The 16,002-nt window shown below is 35.2% G+C and overlaps 1 protein-coding gene across 9 annotated transcripts in view; it reads left to right on the top strand.

Moving 5' to 3' along the window:
* LOC110467332 (calcium-activated potassium channel subunit alpha-1-like) overlaps positions 1–16,002 on the top strand; it is a 106,643-nt gene that overhangs the window by 7,457 nt on the left and 83,184 nt on the right. For all 9 annotated transcript variants that reach the window (XM_021524432.1, XM_021524434.1, XM_021524435.1 and 6 more), the window contains exon 2: positions 7,785–7,846. In XM_021524432.1, coding sequence (XP_021380107.1) covers positions 7,785–7,846 — 62 coding nt within the window. The remainder of the gene's footprint in view (positions 1–7,784; positions 7,847–16,002) is intronic.

Below are 16,002 nucleotides of genomic sequence, written 5' to 3' on the forward strand. Positions count from 1 at the left end.
CCCCGCCCCCCACACACTTTATGATTTACAATTAAACCTTAATGTTAAAAGAAATGTATAATTAGGATTATTATCTGGGAATTTAGATAACGTTAATTTGACAAGTCTTTCTCTGTAGATGTAAAATGCAAACTGCTATCACAGTTTTATGGCGTAATACATGCTAGTTACCGTTCTATGTATATAGCTTTGTTAATATTTGAGACTTCACACATTATATAAATTTTGTAACCGAAATTTCAATTAAAAGTAATTACATCGCACAAAACAAGTCGCCGCATGGTCTGGTCGTAGTTAATTAAACATGTATGGTTATCCTGACACCGTTAATAATTATAAGGGTTTGCAAATCATATACTTTCACATTTTAAGAGTCGTCCTGAGCAAATTTAAAACCAAAATAGAATCAGTCTTTGTTGTCATTTAAATGCAATGCTGTCAGCCCTTCACGGACTCAACAATGAAATTCGCCCTTGACACGAAGAACTAAACCAAGACGACCAAAAAAATAAGGTTAGGAAGTTCCGAAAGTTATAACAGATCCGGTACCTAAAGGAATGGAATACAATAGATCTCAATCATTGAGAATGTGGGTGTACAACTACAACTGTAGGTGAATACGGTCCGCGATACTCAATACACAGTAGGTTTGTAAGCTTAAGATATAATCCTCTTGTAAAATACAAGCAGACATTTAAACTTCTGAAATACAATACTAATTCTCTATTAACAAAATATAACGTTAATATCTCAATAACTTTCAAATGAAAGTGGGTCGTTATTTATAAAGAGTAATTAAACCCATCTTAATACATTTGTACTATTATATGGTAGTTTGGCTTTACAACAGGTCACTGGTCACGTACATCTCACAATGTCGAGGAGCTCACATGAACATCGAAACTGACTCATCTAACCCCATTTTATACAAGCCGTCCTTCCCAACAGTTAACTGATTTCCAGCTACCTCGAAAATAACATATTTTTTTTAACAAATTTAACTTGGAATTAAAATGTCAATGATGTTTTTAATTTATTATAAAGTTAGTACAGTACCAGGTTGATGATGCATGCACCAGTTATAATAATAATAATAATTATTATTCTAGGTTCTTATAAACCGCTTTATCACAACCTAGTTCGTAGGTCATCTCAAAGCGATTCATAAATTATCATCCGTGGTTATAGGGCATTTGCAACCAGCCAATCAATATCTTTCTCAACTCCCTGGGGAACATACAGCCGGTGCTGCCATTTCGGCGCTCACCGCTAGCATTCTACAATTCTAGCACTGCCCAACCACGTACTCATTTACAGCTGAGTAGACTGGGGTGGAGGGGGTGTTTCAAATTTCCAGGGGGGGGGTCCATGTGGGGAATATTGAGGAAAATGGTGAAAATACATGATTTTTAAAGAAAATTATCNCTAAACTAAACTTTAATCACTCTGCCAAACAGAAGACTTCAATGGGATATCATCGGTATGTAAAAACAAAGCGAACGGAATGTGTGGCAGAGAGAACGGCTAACATTGTTAAGTTTCGGGCTGCTTTGACAACACGCAACAGAATAAGAGGGAACTCGAAAACTATTTTCCTTGTCAGTCTTAACAGTCCTCGAGGAGAACTTAAATTATTTTCCACGTAATTAGAAACCTGTAAGAATCCTATGGAGAAATTGTATACACATCAAACACGAAATATTTCAGGAATAGAATAAAACTTAGGAAATAAAGAAGAGCTTTATTATCAATACAGGGTCAAAATAATGGACAGTGAAGTTTAAAAATGCAAACTTTTAATTTAACATCCAGTGTCGAGAATTTTCAACGGCTCCTGTATTGTAATCTTAATATAACTTGAAATATATCATGTCTAGGCGATGGCAGTTTTAGTATGATGAAGCAGTAGATGTTGGATTGTCGAAATCCTAGTCACGTTACCTATATGATTGTATATGGAGAAAGAATCCACCTGCTCTATCCCTCTGCATGATCGTTCGGGGCGAATAGTATAGGCCGCCCTGCAGAATCGGGATTTTTTCTCAGGTGTCTTCTGCTTTGTGGACACTGGCAAACATGTAATAGGACCTGCTGGCCTCCAATGCAACTCTTGGTAGCTCTATATTTTTTCTCCTTCCCTACATATCATTTCTCTTCGGAGGTGACACCCTAATTGAAGTTTAATTTGCCTGTTGTCAGAATAATGTGCCTTGAAGAAGGGGCATGCTACCGCATTCAAGTGATGACATTGTAGTCAAAAGGTACTTAGAAGTGGCCCTTGAAAGGTGTCATCGTGATATGAACACCGAACAAACACCGTTGTCACGTGACCTTAGTTAGCTGTTGTGAAAACGCAAAGATCTTATCTAACAAATAAACATGTAAGAAAACAAACAAATTAACAAAACAAAATGGAGAAACAAACAAGCATGACCCCTGACCCTCTAGGTTCAGAAAATGTTCTATAAAAGGGATTTGAGTTCATAATTACAATGCGTTGGAGTCATGGAGGATTATAATAGTTTAAGTAATCACATCCATTCAAGGATATGTCCTGTTTACGCATGCGTATCCTACGTTGGTTCTTTATGATGTCTTACTCCCTGTTAAGCTTGTGTGTCGACACTATTGTACTATGTATGGGATAACTCCACGACATTGTTTGTCCTGGATAAAACCCAGCCCGGGTAACTAAACACGCTATAATGGCCTCGGAACCATTAACCGCATGTTTATATATGAGTATACACATCAATAAATGTTCAACATAATCCGATTCGCTTTTCTACGAGCTATCGATAGAATTTTTCCACATTTTTTAAAGTCTCTAATTTTTACTGGCAGTGATATGGTGAATTTCAGAGCAACAATGTTAGTTCAAGCCATGTTTAGGTTCGAATATTTGGATTACGAAAAATAATATAGATGACTTTCACCGAATATTATTTTGTAATATGTTGTTGCAAAAACCTTTGCATCTTAACAGTTTTTCTCTCGGTTATATATAAGTTATCACTTCGTATTGCCCGTATTTAAAATGTTAAAACCAAAAAGATGTTTAAATACCTGTGATTCAAAAATCTGTATACGTATCAGTAAGCTAATGTTTGTTCAGACACCTGCAAGTTCTGGAAAAGAATAGGCCTCCTGAATTCCTGAATATCGTAGAAGGCGACTACTAATATTGGCCCCCTGCGGAATCCGGATTTTCGTCGATGTCGTCAGCTCATGGGATAAGAACTAAAAAAATAATCTGATGCCACTACTGCAACGTTTTCGACCTTTATTTTTTTATCAGTTGCCTATATGTGTACTTTTTCGTCTCGGTGACGTCCCTGTCATCACCCGTCTGCCATGTGATAAGTAGCTGTTGCGAAGACCTTAAACCCCAAACAAACGCAAGGGGTTTGGTCAAGCTAAATTCGTTTGATACATGTCTTACAAAAGCTATCCATCGATCAGGTCTCTGTCTTTTTAAAAATCAAACGGTTGTTTAATATGCGCGGACAGGATACATTGCTCAACGCGATAGTATACTAGTAAAGTATATCATAAGTACGATATACGTTTGGTTTTTTTTTACATAAAAGCAGTTATTTGACGCAGTTTTATAATGAATATGTTCCGTGTCAGACTTACTAATTCTAAAACAACCCCAAGTTAAATAAGACAAGGAAAGCTTAATCAAAGACGAGCAAAGAGTAAAAGTTTAAAGTGTCAACAAACGATCCAATGAAATAACCAAACAAGTAAACAGACACTCAATCAGTCATACGTACACACTGTTACTCAAAAGTACCATTTTTCAACCTTTCGGATACTGAATCGAGTAAATGTGATCCGTATGGTTTTCACCAACAATGTAATGACAACGGCAGTTTCAGTACCGATGCATTCCGTCTTTTCGTATTTCAGAGTTATCTGCTCTTGTGAGCAGGTATTTATTGTTACGTCATTGGTTTGTGAGAGTAACGTCATCAATTTATGTGAAAACGACGTAATTTTCTCACACAAACCAATGACTTAACAATCAATACCTGCTCAGAAGAGAATATAACTCTGCAATATGCAAAGACGGAATATGGCGATGAACATTAATAAAAACGGGAAAACCATGATTAGAATATGCTTTTAATCTACAAATTGGCGTAGATCAATTGACCACCGCGTATACGAACTTCTAAGCGAAATGGGTATTTAGATTTGAAAATCTTCTTTAAGAATAAGAATGACATATGTATTATATACGTTCAAATTAGGGGATACGTGGTCTCAATAACGACCGCACTTAATATAGTACGTGTCTTTCAAATATTTTCATCAACAAATAATAGTTAAGTGAGTTGCGCTAAAACGTAATTTTAGAATTTTGTTTAGGAGCTGTGCCAGATATATAATTAGATGTATGTATTAAAAAAAAACTCCGAGGTTAAAATGTCTATACATATATTGTGTATATAAAGTACAAAAGATATTCATTTCAACAAAAACAAGCAATTTGGTTTAAACTTTACATTTCATTACATCACATACGATGTTTTCAAACTATGACGCATTTGAAATAAATCTGTTTGTGAACAATGCATCAATTACTGCACGTAACGAGTTATGGGAAACGTGCATGCATTGTCAAATTTAAATATCCGCTCTTTATTAAATATATATATGACAAGGGTGTTGTATTTTGCCTACAAAGAAACACCATTTATATCCATGCTTCTTCCCCTTTAGAAACACATTATGTGTGTTTTTGCTTAATGTTGTTTGTGTTTGTTTACATAGCTGACGTCAGGCCCTGACCTTACAAAGCACATAGCATATCACGTGTCTCAGCTGGTAGTTATCAATTGACAATACATGCACAATATACATGACAGTAATGACTCATGATAAGGCATTCATGAAAAACTAAAAGCATTCTTCAATTCTCGATCATCGAAATAAACTTACGAATAATGATCTTCTGTTATACCTCAGTTTATACATTTTTTAAATAATATAACTAAATTTCACCTGCAAACATACAATATCAAAATATAAACAACGAAGGGTAATTTTAGAATTAACATCGGTTTTGGATTTAATCGTCAACTTTCGGCATTGTACTGTATTTGAGTTAGGTAGCACTCTTAAGTCGGCATTAGATCGACAGTCCCTGCTTCAAACACACATTAACACAAGCAAGCACATTAGGCACGTCCTTAAATTACCTTAGCTGTTAATAGGATGTTATACAAAACAAAACAAAACAGAAAGTCCCAGATGATTTTGTTCGGACTTGAGCAAGACCACTTCTAGTTCTACACGGTATATATATATCATAAGAGGCGACTAAATTTGGGATCTTATATTTTCTCTTTTTTCTAAACAACTTTCTTCTTCCTAATGTCTCCTTTTACAATGCCTCTCTTTTGGCCTTTAGTTGAGCGTTCGCTCCTGTGAGGAAGGCTTTGGGTTCTGTCCCCTGGCCGAGACATACCAGAGTCTGTAAAAATGGTAGTGTCTACTCCTGCTTAGCGCTCAGCAATTTAGGAATGGGACGACTGCTTCGCCCGTTGTCAGTATAATGTGACCGGGTGGGGTGTCCTGCTGGTTGTCTTCGGCAGTATGTTTCAGTGAGGTAGCACTACAAAGTCGGCATCGGTTCCGCAAGGAGACAAACACGAACATATCGCAGCCTCCCAAAACACACACGCATACACTACACGCATGCATCTTGCACACAGGGGAGGCCGTCCTTAAATGACCATAGCTGTTTATGGGACGTTAAACAATACTAAACCAAACCAAAACCAAACATACATACTGACTGGTTTCATCACACGGCTATTCCGTCTTTGCGTATTGCAGAGTTATCTTCTCTTGGGAGCAGGGATTGATTGTTACGTCATTGGTCTGTGTGAGAAAATTACGTCGTTTTCTCAAACATCTATTACGTAACTCTCACAAACAAGTGACGTAACAATCAATACCTGCTCCCAAGAGAAGATAACTCTGCAATACGCAAAGACGGGATACATGTTTGTGTCACTTTAAGCAGCCAACTCATTCATATGTCATAAGTAGATACGGCAGTATGATTGTCCTCCCAGCCGATCACATTATTTGAAAATTAACGTGACCCCTGTATTGGGCTATAGTAAGGAGACTCAAGGGTAACAAGACCGAAACCATATGTATATTAAGCTGAACTCTCCCAGAATATTGAATACAATACAATTCCATTATTGGAAACTCCACAGCACTTTTATCCCCCTGCTTCAAGACCAGAGACATGTAGAATTCAATGTCAAATGAATGTCAACGTCGTAATATCAAGGATATAAATAGCTCCGTCTAATTTCATTTACAGTGATGACATCATTGTATTGCTTAGCCGGCTGTTTCTCTCAATTTGTGGTTGTTCTATTTTAGTTGTTGAAATTGGCAAAGAATTCTAATTAAATATAAGTTGCGATAAAATGTCTTAGGTGGCCTGGGGAATACTGTAAAAAATCGATAATGACGCATATGATGTCGAAATTTAATAACAGACTACAGAAAACATTTAATATTTAATTTGTATCCGTGTTATAAATAACAGATGTTTGAAATTTGTTTAAAATACATTTCTCATGTAGGTATTACACTATTTACTAAACAAAAATACACTATTTTGTGTTAGAGGAAATATAACTCTTACTGGGATAACATGTCTAAGTACCCGTAATAACTATATAAGGTATTTACATATCTAAGTGTTGTAAGTGTGCTATCTTCTTTAGGTGGTGGATACGTGCTCTTTCTGCCCACAACTCTTATATGTCAGTGTGGTAGCACTCTAAAGTGGGCATCATATCCGCGCTATCACAAGGAGGCAATTATACTTACATATCGCCTCCAGCACACGTACAGGTCATACACTTGTATATTACACACCTTGAGGCACGTCTTTAAATGACCTTAGCAGTTAATAGGACGTTAAACCTTATTCAGCCAAACAAAACTCCAGCACTTCCTTTCTTTATTGTAAATTTCACCGGGGGTTTAATTTTCACGAAGGTTCCTTGACACAAACAGTTTCCTTAAATTCAGTTTTTCACTAAAGCACTGCTAATTTTGATGAAAGTTTTAACCCCTGCAGATTCGGAGAAAGAATATACCTTCTCTGCCCATTGCATGATACCGCACGAGGCGACTAATGTGGGGACCCCTGCAAATCGGTGATTGTTTTACGTGTCTACAGCTTACTGAACATTGAACAAACCAAGTCATCTACTTTCCCTACGTCTAAAATGTTTGTTTCTTCTTTTCTCTTTCCTGCTCTTTTTTTTTAGTTGTGTCTCCCTAGACACACGTCTTCATATAACCTTGCCTGTTGCGAGAACGTTAAACCACATACAAATAAACGAATGTCAGTATTAGATGATCGGGTGGAATGCTGTGCTAGGTGCCTTCGGTATGGTGTTTTAGTGAGGTAGCAATTTAATGTCGGCATCAGATCCGCGCTATCACAAGGAGGCAAATACACCAATATACCCTGTCTCTTGCACACATACACACATGTATGCGTATACAACACACATGGAGGCATATCCTTAAATGACGTTAGCTGTTAATTGAGCGTTTAATAATATAAAACCAATACATCTTGCTAGACTGAACAGATATGACGTCACATTAATTTTGGCGTTATACAAGTTACTCGATAAGTTAATGTCATTTTGTTAATCGTATTCGACGTAAGATACATATATTTTCTTGTATATTTGTATAAACTATTTGTTTTTTGCTTTCTGTTATAGGTTGGCCTGGTGTTCATGCTAAGCATAGCTTCCTTGATCATCTACTTCATTGATGCATCCGAGTAAGTCATTTTATTTATATCAATTAAATCTGTGATTTCTGATATTTTTTTAAATATATTTATCTCTGTGATTTAAATGTTTCTTGTGTTTGTAATTATTCAAAAGTGTAAATTCTGCGCAAGTGACCATCCATAATGAACAATACTCTCTCTAAGAGACTGCCAGTTTCACGTGTACAAAATAAGTTACTCGGGCACGCCCTTAATGAACAAGTCCTTTTCATAAGATACCATTATTTTCACATCACCCGAATTCATATGTTTTCTTTACTGAGATGATATTTCCCTTAGGTGGCCCTTTTATGCAGATCTTGCTGTAGTCACTATTAGACCGGAAGTGTATTTTTGTCAGGCCTTACAGATACCTGTTATCGATTGCTTTATCATTAATGACTACCTTAAAAGTAATTTTGGCTTTTGATCTATTATGAAGGACGGTTCAAGCCCAAGATGCTTATCAAAATCTTTATTTAATTCATAACTCGTTTTTAGGAAAAGCTGCTCAGATGATTGTATAGAACGAGATCGGTTATAATCAAAATGATATGGTCCATGCATCCTAAATATATAAAGATATGTCGTTCATAACAAACAAAAAAACATTACTACACACACACTAGCATACGTTATCGTCAAACTGTGACTCGAAACACAGGTAAATCTTTCATTTTGCTTGCCTAGGGTTTGGAAATAGCATCGAGAACATTATTTGTTTTGAGTGGAGATCCTGTTCAAGGGTAAGCTAACAATGGTGAAGATTGTAGCAAGCTTGATACACATTAACGTTGTATCTATGTTTCAATTTCAATTTGATGATATTTATTAATGAAAAGAAGATGTACTAAGAGCATTATATTTTTTAAGGAATACAAGATGTACCAAGTCATTTCTTTAAAGCATTTTGTTTTCCCAAATTACTTGAATATTTAAAATCTAATTTTCTGGATACATTTATGTTTTCTGAAGGTAAATTTTATTCCCCGGACGAGGGCAGTTAATTCTTAGTTTTAGAAAAAAGAACCAGTCATTAGTTGAGGAACGAATTCAAATTAATATAATACCGGGCATCTTGTGAAGCAAGTACTCCCACCCCTGTAGAATCAGTGGTGGTTTCTTCCTTGTTTTCTATTTAGGGAACATCGAAGAAATAAGGTATAGACCCTTCAGGGATATCGTAAAAGAAAACTAATATGTGTCCCCAGTGGAATCGAGGGTTTTCTTTTGTGCCTTACACGAAGGTACATGAAAGAGATCTGCTGCTCCCCTTGCAACCCTTTTTCTTTCTTTTTTTCGTTTCCTTTCTTTCATGTCTTGCTTTTCTATCTACGTTCTGTTTCAGCCGGATGTGTTAAATGACCTAAGCTGTTGATAGGACGTTAATCTCGATTCAATCAATGAGGTACACGTCCTCATAAATTGCGAAGACGTAAAACCGCAAGGATAAAACAAACAAAAATGACGCAAATATTGCAAATAATACATCTCAGACCTTTGGGCCAAGCGATATAAAGCTTTATTTATTCAAAGAATGTTAACACACAAAGGTGCACTGAATGGAATTCATGATTATTAAAAAGGAAAAACTACACTTACAAGTCATGAGATTCAAACATGATTACTCTCAGCTAACATATATATATACACCGGAATATTCATATTATTGCAGATATTTGAGAGAGAAAAAATATAATAAATTTGAAATTTTGGCTTATGGTGTAATCAAATTGATGGAAAATGTATAAGTGGATGCTTTGTAGTGCTGCGTTTGTGCAAAACTTTATTGGCTAATCTTTTGTTATCTTTTAGGTAGATTTATCTTAAAGCTATGCTCTATTTATATTTCCTGTTTTTCAGCCGATATGATTCCGTGTAATGCTTTGAGTTTAGAACATTAATTGTTTTGAACATATGCAACTTGAAAAATGGTCGTTACTATTGATTTATGTTTGAATGTTCTTACGTAAAAGCATCACATTCATATATATTTTGATAAAGAGCACAAGTTCAGTTTACATAGAAATAAATATAGTAATTTAGTTTAAGGTCTGGTTTATGCATCCTTCTTATTGCACAGGTTTATTTCACAAAGAAATGTATTCATATGCAACGACAATCACTGCAAATGTAATTGTACCTACAAAGTTTCTGATTATGTCGGCAAAATAAAATATCACAAACGTTGCTGATGAATATCTCTTTCAACACGTTTTATGCTTGATTCATATCCTGTAGAAATTTGTGCTACCTTTTCCTATTGTAAGATAAGCTATTGTTGATATTACCTCGTGCGTGTAAGTATATGGTTATCTTCCTTTTTCTATTTCAAGTTTTATGAAGTAATTTCCCTAGCTTTTTTGTTGATGAAAATATGTACTTTCTTCAGACATTAAAGAAATAATTGATATCATCTTTTCCCTCTTTCATCTCCGAAGAAATTGCGATGCACTAGCCAGTCAAGCGGCAAATCTAGGTGGTTTTTTTGGCCTGATAAATGTTCCGTTACAAAAAAACAGCATACTTTTTGTGCTGAAAGATGACAATCTAGTCATAAATCTTTCCCTTTACAATCCTTATATTTAAACTACGCCCGTTCATTACACATTAAATTACCTAGAATTGAGTGGAGTTGTTTTGCCGTAATGTAAATGGTTCCGTTTTCTTGTCAATGTTGCACTTTTGTTGATTTATATAAAACTAGCCATCGAAATACGTTTTATAATTTTATTTTAGCGATATACTTGAATATCTCCATTATTGCCATTATCTAGGCCACTCTAATCTGTCCCGTTTATCTACTCTAAAAGACTGTTTCAACTGTCCTTCCTTACCTACTCTTAAGGATTAACTAATGTTAACGTTTTGGCCATTTTCATGCCCACATTTATCACTCTTTTCTCGGCAATTGTCAAGAGAGATTTTGTCATTTTATCCGCTCTTTTTTTCTATTGTAAAGGACAATTTTACTCTTCAATTGTTGCCATTGACAAAGGTAACGAACCCTATCGTTTCTCTATTGTTAGCAACAAGCTAACTCTTACATTACGTAAAGGGCATGCTTACCCTTCCTTGTTTGCTTCTGTCAAGATCTTCGTGCGAAGTAAACCATGCACTCTTGACAATTTGTCAACAAACTTGACCTCTTATCAAAGTACATATACGCCAGCCCGATCGATCTTATTAGTTCAGTAATCTGACGCCAAAGAGACCGATAAGAATTTAATTAAATATACAGCAGTGTGCATCGCCCTTGGCAGGATGATGGATGGATGCACAAAGTGCGGGCAAAATGCAGACTACATTATTTTCCAAAACCATCACATGGTTTTGCAGTAAAAAAAAAAAAAAACTGCTTAAGTTCTCGAACATTCTCATAATTAAGGAATGATGGTTCGTTCGGAGAGTGTATTTAAGCTTTCCCTGCAATACATACTAATGAAACAATCAGAAGCTTTATGAGCAACTGGACGTATTCAAAAAATGTACAGACAAAAAACAACGGCCATGATCACGAGGACCAGAGACCTATATTTTTATTTCAGAATATTGAATTGTATAGGTTTTGAATATCATAGGGATTAGGCAACAGGAAAAGACTATTTCATATAGATTTATATAGACTTATTTTATTAGGTATGAATACCATAGATTTTATTTATCAAGTCATTTCCATTTTTGTTTTCCATTTTCAGCTTTAATTAAGGTCATATGAGTGTATTGATAAACGAAAGTACATCCCTAGTTGAAAATCCAATCCGCATATTCTAATGTTGAGCATTAAACTGATGAATATTGTATGTTTATTATTGACAGAACAGTGTGTTCTCTCAATATTAAAGTATTTCAAAGCAATCCAGGCATTAATTCAGTTGTTTTTTTTATCAATGAGTCACATGTGTCCATATTTTCTGTACTTCAGGAAACCGGCTACCTATTTCATTACTAAGTTTTTCAAGACAGATTACTCTTACATGCAATTACTATGTGTAAATGGGTTTTTTTTTTTTTCAAAATCCACTCCTTTTTACATAAATTTCTATTTAAAATCCTTAAATTTTTGACAACCTATTTTTTTGTGGCAGATTTATTTTTTTACTTCAAAGTAATATAACTACAAAATTTGAAGAAATTCTTCTGAGAAATGGTGACACAATTCTATTACCTTAATCAACCTGCATCTTTGGAAATCATTTGTTGTAAGTTTGTCCGGCAGCAGTCGAAATTTTTTCACGGAAGTAATATTTTTACCAAGCTCTTTATATTTTAATACCGAATAGAATAGGACATGTAAATACCCTAAATAGGTAAAGAAGGGGTTTTGCTCTCAAGAAAGAAAGTTCTCTATCGACTTGCTTATCGTACAACTTTGCACACGCCGTCCTTTGTTTGTCGTGTTGCACGTACAGATCGGGGAAAGTGGCTAAATGTAGACGAGTCCCTAGTGTACTTGATTTCAAGCTCCGGAGGGTATATATACAATCGACATGGTCTATACATCACTTGTCAAAGACATCATGTCATTGATATATCTGAATGTGAAATGGAAGCACTTAACTAGTATATTGTTACCAGTCTAACAAGCATATGAATAATACAGTCAGCCTTTTTGTCGTGTTGCACGTACAGATCGGGGAAAGCGGCTAAATCTAGAAGAATCCCTAGTGTCCTTGATTTCAAGCTCTGGAGGGTATACATTTCTTGTTAAAGACAGCATATCATCGATATATCTGAATGTGAAATGGAAACACTTAGCTAGTATTTTGTTACCATTCTAATAAGCATATTAATAATAAAGTCAGCCTCGTTTGAAAACAAAAAGACGTCTGCTAGACATTATTTTGCAAAAAAATGTGTCTTTCATTTTTTTTTCAAAAGTCACTCCTCTTTACATAAATTTCCATATAAATTTCTTAAAATTATGACAACTTGTATTTTTTTGTGGCAGAATTTTTTTCTTTACTTCAAAGCAATATAACTACAAAATTTGAAGAAATTCTGCTGAGAAATGGCGACACAATCCTATTACCTTAATGCAAATAAAACTGATGTAAACTTTCATGAAAGGTAATAAGCCGATTCTAGCGGGCCATTCAAAGAGAAAATATGATTTATTATGCAATAATTGATAATTCGTTGATAAGCTGATTTGGGACAGCTATTTCCGCAAAACTGTTTTGCCCCTTTCTAAAATCTACAATTCAAATAGATGTGTATATAGATGGGAATAACAACAACTTTGGTATGTCCAGGCCTGGGGACAGAATCTATTGCCTTCCTCACTTTCGAACGTTAGACATTAAAGCCAAAAGTGAGGTATTTCCAAGCATAGCGCTAAGAAAGAAAAGGTTATTATAAATAGAGAGAAATACAAAGATCCCAAATATTGCAATGGGTGCAGTAGATTTATTTTGGTCGCTTTTTGTGTCCCCAAGTAGAGGACACACAAGCAAATCACCGATTCTGCAGTGGCTTCCACATTACTCGCCTCTTACGGGCATGCAGTGAGCAACAGCAGGTGCACACTCTTTTCAGTCCCTGACCTGCAGGGGGTGTCCCCAAGAGCACGCCGACGAAAACTCCCGATTCTGCACGGGCATTACATTAGTCGCACCTGATGGCATGTAGTGGTATACAGCAGGAATACTAGTTTCCTAAACACAGGGAATTAGAAAGTCGATAACACACCGCATAACATCGAATATTCTGACAGATGATATAAACATTCACGGGTACTGTTTGTTATTGTGCTAAAATTACTCTTTAATAAATTATGGCGAACTTCCTGTCAGTTCAACAAAAAGGGATATACGAATATATACAAATAGTTGCACTGATCATGAAACTGATTATTTGTAGCAAAGTCACGTAAGCCGGATTCCGGAGATGAATTTCAAAAGCGATATGAATTTATAATGTGATGTTGCTATGTTTTTGCGTGTTGTTAGCCATTTGCAGCTGAGTAATGATGTGCTCCATTGAGCACACACACACACACGTTGTTCCATTATTGAGGAATATGATCGATTACGTTTCCAAGGTATTTGGAAGTAAGTTTTTGTTTAATTATAAAGATCCTGACATAAGATCTGTTTAGGTGGTTACATTTTATTTCCGTGATCGCTTAGGGGGACACCCTTTCCCCTTTAAATATCATATATCACATATATATTTTTATTCTCATAGTTCTTGTTAAAATGACTATGTTAAAACCTGAATTAATACTATTGGTATTTTAGTGTTTCAAATATTCATAATTATGTACTTGCAATACCGTACACATATCTAATGTGATAAAATAACAACAGTTCCTGAGATATATAATGTTTTTTCTTAAGTAATGTCAAAATAGTTTTATAAGAAACGATTTCAAGTTTTGTTTGAATCCTGGCGAACTTGATGACATGTTGACGCAGTGTTTCTTCACTGGTTTCATTCTGTTGAAGTTTAAATTAATATTTAAAACAACTTTCAAAAGGCACATAATACATTTTTGAATTGTTTTTTTATCGTCTCGATAAGCTTACAACGCTGAAGTTGTTATTACGCTAAGTCTTGTCAGCTTGATAAGCAGATTGTCCATTTTAAGGTTTTCGTTTCTATTGACATTTTGACAAGCTATCCAAACTCTGTTAGAATTAATCATTCAAGATCACAAATCCGGGCTTGTGTACAATGACATGTTCAGTTATGATGAAATGTATATATTAAATAATACAAAATAATATCAAGCAAACAGTGCTCTGCGATAAAGCTCATTATATCTATTGATAGAACGCTATGGTGACGACTCACTTTCTGATCTGCTATATACATTTTACACCCGCTGTTCTCTCATCGGAATACAAATTACCTGTTTGACACGGATTGTAATGCGGATGCACTAGCGTCCCTAGTGATGAAGTGTTGTTTCAATTAATGCATCACCATATTATCAACACCATGGCGTTTTATTGCATGGATGCGTTCTCTGATAGCTCAATACCTGTGCATGACTTTTTAAACTGCTTTAGTGTCCTGCCATATTGATTATTGAGATAACAAGTCTGCAGGGTCTATCTCACAATACATTAAACACACAAACATTAAACAAATACAAGTATTTCAGAACCATTGCCACTATCAGCTTCAGCATAGAAATGTGTTTGTCATTTTTCCTTTGGTGTATCAATCTGGGGAACTACTTTGTATTCATGGTGCCATGAGATTATCATCTGTTGGGGGTCTAGTGTTTAAACGTATTATCACAAACACATTGGTTATTTTCATGATATATGTCATTGACAGTGTAACATGATGGAACGAACTATAAACTCTACAGTAACAGACGTGTTTCTTATATCCCTTAGTGCTATAAATAAGAGTTAATTGAAAAGGGAGGTCTTTACTACCAATATTTTCGTTAAAAAACATCTTATTATAACATTCATGCTATAAATTTAAAAAATTATCATTTCATTTTGTTAAGAACAAACCTACCCTTCCACCAATAGTCGTTGTTAATGCGATTTCACATTTCCAACCTTGGTCGAAACCAATATCCCTCTATTATCCTTGGATAATATAAAGAGATGATTTGCCAGTCCATTTTTCTTGTTCAATTTTATACGTTTTCTTGTATAAAAGTTCCTGCAAAGGGCAATTCTATTTTTCAATAATTGTCTATTGCCAAAGTCATATTATACTTCCCGTTGTACCATTGTCAAGGGCAGTCTCACTCTTCCCGTTTTGCCTTTGCCAACTGCAAAATGTACGTCTTCATTTTGACCTTTGCCAAGGGCAATATAAATTTACAGGTATATTTCGTTACCCATTCTCAAGAGCAATGATAACTTTTTTTTTTTATTGTCAAGGGCAGTCCTCCTTTTTTGCCTTTCTCATGTAGACTGTAACCCCTTCTCCTTAAAGACTTTGAAGGAAAATTTTATCGTTTAAGTTTTTTGTGATTATACGAACATTTTATTGGTCTCCGGAAGCGATGAAATGAATAACAATGGTTGATCTAAATGCCGACTTCGAGGCTGTAAAATTATCTATAACGTGTCATTTGTGTATGTGAAATTTTGTTGCAAAATATATGGGTAGGTTTTCTGCTTGTAGTCAAATAAACGTTTATGAGCCCATAAAAGTCGTTAAAACGGAGTTGATTGGTAAAAGTATCG

Source organism: Mizuhopecten yessoensis, unplaced genomic scaffold (assembly GCF_002113885.1).
Source record: "Mizuhopecten yessoensis strain PY_sf001 unplaced genomic scaffold, ASM211388v2 scaffold11171, whole genome shotgun sequence".
Classification (NCBI taxonomy): Eukaryota; Metazoa; Mollusca; class Bivalvia; order Pectinida; family Pectinidae; genus Mizuhopecten; species Mizuhopecten yessoensis.